The sequence below is a fragment of the Diuraphis noxia genome, unplaced genomic scaffold (genome assembly GCF_037042655.1).
Source record: "Diuraphis noxia isolate RWA-SAM2 unplaced genomic scaffold, SU_Dnox_SAM2 contig0003, whole genome shotgun sequence".
Taxonomy (NCBI): domain Eukaryota; kingdom Metazoa; phylum Arthropoda; class Insecta; order Hemiptera; family Aphididae; genus Diuraphis; species Diuraphis noxia.
Genome location: NW_028301713.1, coordinates 32,411,521 through 32,416,908, shown reverse-complemented (window position 1 = coordinate 32,416,908; position 5,388 = coordinate 32,411,521). Strand labels below are relative to the sequence as shown.

At 24.6% G+C, this 5,388-nt stretch overlaps 1 protein-coding gene across 2 annotated transcripts; it reads right to left on the bottom strand.

Annotated features, from left to right (window-relative positions):
• Nucleotides 1-614: 614 nt before the first annotated feature.
• On the bottom strand, nucleotides 615-5,078 carry REG (proteasome regulator gamma). 2 transcript variants are annotated; one of them, XM_015514550.2, is made up of 6 exons: nucleotides 4,857-5,078; nucleotides 4,451-4,477; nucleotides 3,671-3,819; nucleotides 3,371-3,527; nucleotides 3,131-3,301; nucleotides 615-981 (listed from the first exon to the last, which is right to left on the bottom strand). In XM_015514550.2, the coding sequence occupies exons 1-6, from the start codon at nucleotides 4,881-4,883 to the stop codon at nucleotides 793-795; spliced, it is 720 nt and encodes a 239-aa protein (XP_015370036.1). In that variant the 5' UTR covers nucleotides 4,884-5,078; the 3' UTR covers nucleotides 615-792. The 2 variants fall into 2 exon arrangements, with proteins under 2 accessions (XP_015370036.1, XP_015370027.1); XM_015514541.2 differs by having other exon boundaries at nucleotides 4,445-4,477; nucleotides 4,857-5,077.
• Nucleotides 5,079-5,388: the final 310 nt, after the last annotated feature.

The window sequence follows — 5,388 nt, the reverse complement described above, 5'->3', positions numbered from 1 at the left end:
TCCCTTCTAATGTGTTTTATAAACAGCACTAAGTCTAAATTTACTAGTATAATTTAATAGGATAAATGTGGTATCTGAATTGTGTTTGGCAATTCACAATATTCCAATCATATCCTTCACTATTATTTTATAGAAAAAATTATGATTAACCAACAATGATAAAACTAAGCTTTTATACTAACATTAAGATTTAATCAGTTATTGTTAACAGAAACGAATGTGATAATAGTTTTGATTTTGGCAAAATAATAACATTAAATACATTAATTGCATAGGAACCTTTTTATATTATCTTTTATGATATTATTTTAAGCTAAGTTTTTGTTTGATTTTAATCAGAAATAAATTATCTCAATTATCTCTACTAATATAAAACTTTAAAAAAAATAGTATACAAATGATAGAAAACTGGTAATAAATTTTTACACCAATAAATTGTAGACAAACTTAAATATTTTAAAAACCTTAATACAATACAGTAGAAACAGGGAAGCGTAGAATAACATATCATTACAATATTATAATTATTATCTATGTCATATTATATTGTCAGGTTCTCATAAATCTAGAATTTAATAGGATAGGATGAATATAAATTACAAGCATTAAAGATATACAATTATTACCCTGCAAATCTTTAATGTTAAACTGAAGATAACATCTCGTATAAGACTTTATTCTTGATGCTAAAAATGTTGCTTATATTTTCAACACGAATCTGAACATTTTTCTTAAAGGAATGATAAGGGTATAAATTTAAATTTAAAAGTTTTGAGTATGGATCTACTGCACTTAATATAGGCTGTCAGTGTTTGATGATCGAGGCTTTTTAATTTTGTCAAAGTTCTTGATGACTATATCATGCAATGTTGAGTAGCGATTACGAATTTCGTGCATGGTAAGGGACATGGTTAAGTATTGTCTTTCATCTAACTCCTCAACAGCACACCGGTAGTCTTCAATATATGGGTACTTGACAACCTAAAAAGTGATTAAATTATTAAGTTACAAAATCTTACAAATTTTTCTTAAACCTTTAATTAAAAATGTATTGTTTTTTATAGCTTTATTTATAGTATGTATTGATTCATTTTTATAAGTACAATTACATTTTTTTTAAATCTAAAACCAAACTTTACATTGAATATTTTAACAGCTATAATTTAGTAATCAAATATAATGTTAGAATTAATGGATAAATGCATATTTTAATCTATTTATCAAGTAAAGTGTTGATAGTAGTTGACTTCTTAATCAACAACTTTCATGTCTAAAGGCTCTTAATATAATATATCTTGCTAACAATTTTTTAAATATAGATTGTTTGTTTAAAAAAAAAAAGGTTTTATATTCAAACCCATACAAAAGTTATTTTTTGTTAATGTAGACATGTAGTTATTTATTATGTTTCAATTAATAACATTAAGTACTGTGGTATTATACATCGCTGTTTCTTTCTGTGTTATTGTGTTGGCAATTTAATTTAATTTTGCCCTAACATTGTCTAGATAATTTAACATTGAACTGTGTTTATAATCTTTATATATTTATCTTGTTATTTAATAAAAATTCCAAATTGTTATTTATCTTTAAGATAGTGTCAACTATAGTAGATTTCTAATCTATTTAACTTATTGAAAGTGTTATTGTATCCATTAATTCTAACAATTGACTGCAGACATTTGGAATTGCTGGTATATAACTTTTATTCAAAATGATAAACAATATTATTAGTATGATTATGAACTTGAGTATAGGCATTGGAATTTTATAGGCTGGATTGCACTGGACCAGGAATTATAAAAGCTGAAGGAAATTGGAATTTTTCTTATCAACCATTAGATAATAAATCAAATTTATACATTATGTGTAAAGATAATCTATTTTAAAACGGTTTATATTTGAATTGATTAATATTTTGGTGTTGACTAAAAACACTTAAGCAAAATAATAAATCATTAAGACACTACACCTGTATATTATATTATGTTGTCTATTTCATACAAATGCATAATAAAGGAAAAACGGTTTAACGCGGGATAACTATACTGTCTATACTCCCTCTGAATTTATAGTAGAATTATCAAAATTCCACAATGTACAAGGAAGAACATTATCTGTGTCAGTTTTTTTTTTTAATTTTTTAATTCCATTAACCAATTATTTTTAATAATTAAATTTAAAAAATCTAATATTTGTATTGTATTGTATTTTTAGATGGTATTTACTTTTTATATGATCCAAATAATAAAAAAAACACTAAAACATTGTTGACACTGTTATACAAGCGGATATAGCACTGTAACATCTTCATAACGAGTATTATTAGACTCGATGGTTGATAATATAGATCCATAATTTTGTAGGTAACGGTAATTCCATATAAATAAAGTGTAATTTTAATATAAACCGTAAATTAACCCATAACTAGAATAGAATTTTTATTAGGAATATTGATTATAACGTATAAACACGTTTTATATTTTTCCTAAAATTATCAGATTTTAATTTATAAAAATCCCAAAATCAAAAATAGTTTTCTTTTAAATTTTTCAGTTCATATTTAGAATATGTCAGCGCACTATTTGTTTTCAGAGTTTTCTTTATCACCCTGACCTACACACAACAAAACAAAATACGTTTTAGCAGAACCAACCTGTACCAGAACCAAACTTTTAACATTAAAGTGAATTCGTCTACTATCAAATTATAAGTTAAGAACTTTACAAGTGTACAACCCCATATTTTATGATACTTTGATTTTTATGTAAGTTATCAGCGTAAAAATTATGAAACTAAAGAGATAATAAATAGTATAAATATTAAAATTTAGTAAAAAATAAGTAAAACCAATGTAGACACAAGTACTGTTCTTTGTTTTAAATTAGATAATAGATAATTTTACTCTAATAATAAAAGTAACAACATTAACAAATGATTGGTTCTGCTAAACATAAATAACAAATAAGATATGTTTGTGGGTCAGAGAGAGAAAAACAATTTGGGTACGTTGACATCATCTGAACATAACACAATAGTCATATAAATTAAAACCAATCAACTAATCAAGATATTTTCAAGACACAAACTATACCACATCATACATAATTTGAAATATTAAAACTAATACCTTGGAGATGAGTTTTCCACGAGATGCATAATAACGAGACATTTGTTCAAGATAATTGGTCGCTTCTACTTCAACTTGCTGTATCTCAGCAAGAGTATCTTCTTGCACAGATACTCCAAAATTATTGCCATCTTCAATTTTAGGTATTAATAAGGATACCCACATTTTTAACTAGAAATAAAGATTAATAAAAATAATTGTAATAACTAATTATGTAAATACTAAAAATATTTCACAAACAGCATTGGTGTCTTCAGCTAATTGTTTGATATTGGGTTTAAGAATTTTAATAATATCAACAATCTTTTTATTGGATGGTATGAGCAATTGTCCTGGAGTTGTATCATGTGAATTTGAATCTAAGCGTGGCCTTTTTCCTTGAGTTTTTCCTTCGCAACTAGAATCAAAAACTTTTTTATAATTTATTTTATATAATATATAATCTTACATCAAATATCATATTTATGACAGTAAAAGATTTTAAGTAAAGCACATTTAGTAGTAATAACTGTTTACAGTATTTATATTTTTTAAACTTACTTGTTTACATTATTTTCTACTTTATTAACTGTTGGGATTTCTAATTTACATTTTAAGTCAATTGCAGCAATACGAAATTCGGGCATTTTGAGTAACTCATTTAAATGTATTATCCGTTCAGGAAATTTTTGAACTATACGATTCTCTGCCTATAATTTTAACATAAACAAAATAAAATAAGTATTAGTGTTTAGCACTTTAAAAACGTTACTGTAGCTTAATAAAATTATTATTGTTACTACATAAGTTTTTAAAAATTGTAATTATTAATACTTCCTAATTTTTTTTTTTATGATTTTTTAATATTATATTATACTAAATTTAGTGTCAACTATAAAATATAAAATTAAAAATCAATTGAATATGCAAATATTACAAAAATGTTCAATAGTTTAAATTAAAATTACAATTTATACACAAATTAAGTACAATTAGTATTTTTGATTTAAGTTACAGTATATTACAAACATAGCGAGACTATCAAAGTTAAAACTTATTAATTTAATGACTATAGATTACATTTTTTTTTACAGTGACAATTTGAATCTATCATTATTTGATATGTATGTCATAATATACAAATAATGTTTGCCATAGGAATAATTGATATGTTAATAATTAATAAGTAACAGGAGACTAATTGAGTAGAGTATTAAAATTGTTACTTTTTGGAACACAAGACAATTATTTATAAATCTAAAATAATTTAGACGAAAATGGGAGAAACCTACAGATAAATTTCATCTTACAAGTAAAAATATTTTCAATACATACGTCAACCTTCAGTGTTTCGTGGAATTCTCTAGCCTGAAAACATACATAAATAAATTATCAACATTATAGAATTCTATGTACAAAATAAATAATATTTGATGTCTGAAATACATGTAGAATGTTTACAATCAAAAATCATTGTTTCAGTACACAAATAACCTAATAAGATGTACAAGTATTTGTAATGACTAATGAAAGTTTTTATGAAATAATTTGTAAAAAACTATTATTACAAATTTAAAGTGATGATTAATCATGTTGGAGAGTTTCATGAATATCGCATTAAATGTCTAAAATCTGAGTAAAACGATCTATAGAAATTTCCAACATCTGTTTAAATCACAAATCATGTACTGACTATTTTCAACTGGTAGTACAGACTATATACGATAGGTAAGTATATTTTATTTACCTTCTTTGCAGCTTCAGTCTGAGCCATTGTTTTCAGTGAGTGAACAATTTGGTATGTGATAGTTGAATGAATTCGGTTAGAAACAATTCGAATATTTCTGTATTTTAAAGTGTAGATTGTAATCAAATATCGAAGGTAACTCTTAAAAATAATATAAAAATTTATAAAACAAAAGCAATTGCCATGAGAAACGAATGATGAGCGTATTCAATATTGGCCGTATTGAATGATAGGTTTAAACATTTTCAAATTATTTTCAGGTTATGTTATCACGGTTACGGTATACAAACATTTCTTATTTCCCCCTACAGATAGCGTTAGGTTGTTATATTATGAAATAATAAATTCTATATTCATCACAACAAGTAACAATTTTACAACAATGTCAACATTTCAACAATAACATTTAACATTTAAATTTAACTGTACTAGTGTACCGCGGACACTGCGGTCTTGAACTCTTGAATGCTTGCACTTGACAAAATAATAAATACTTAGTAGTAAACAAGAAAAATTGTAGTTGATTAATCAA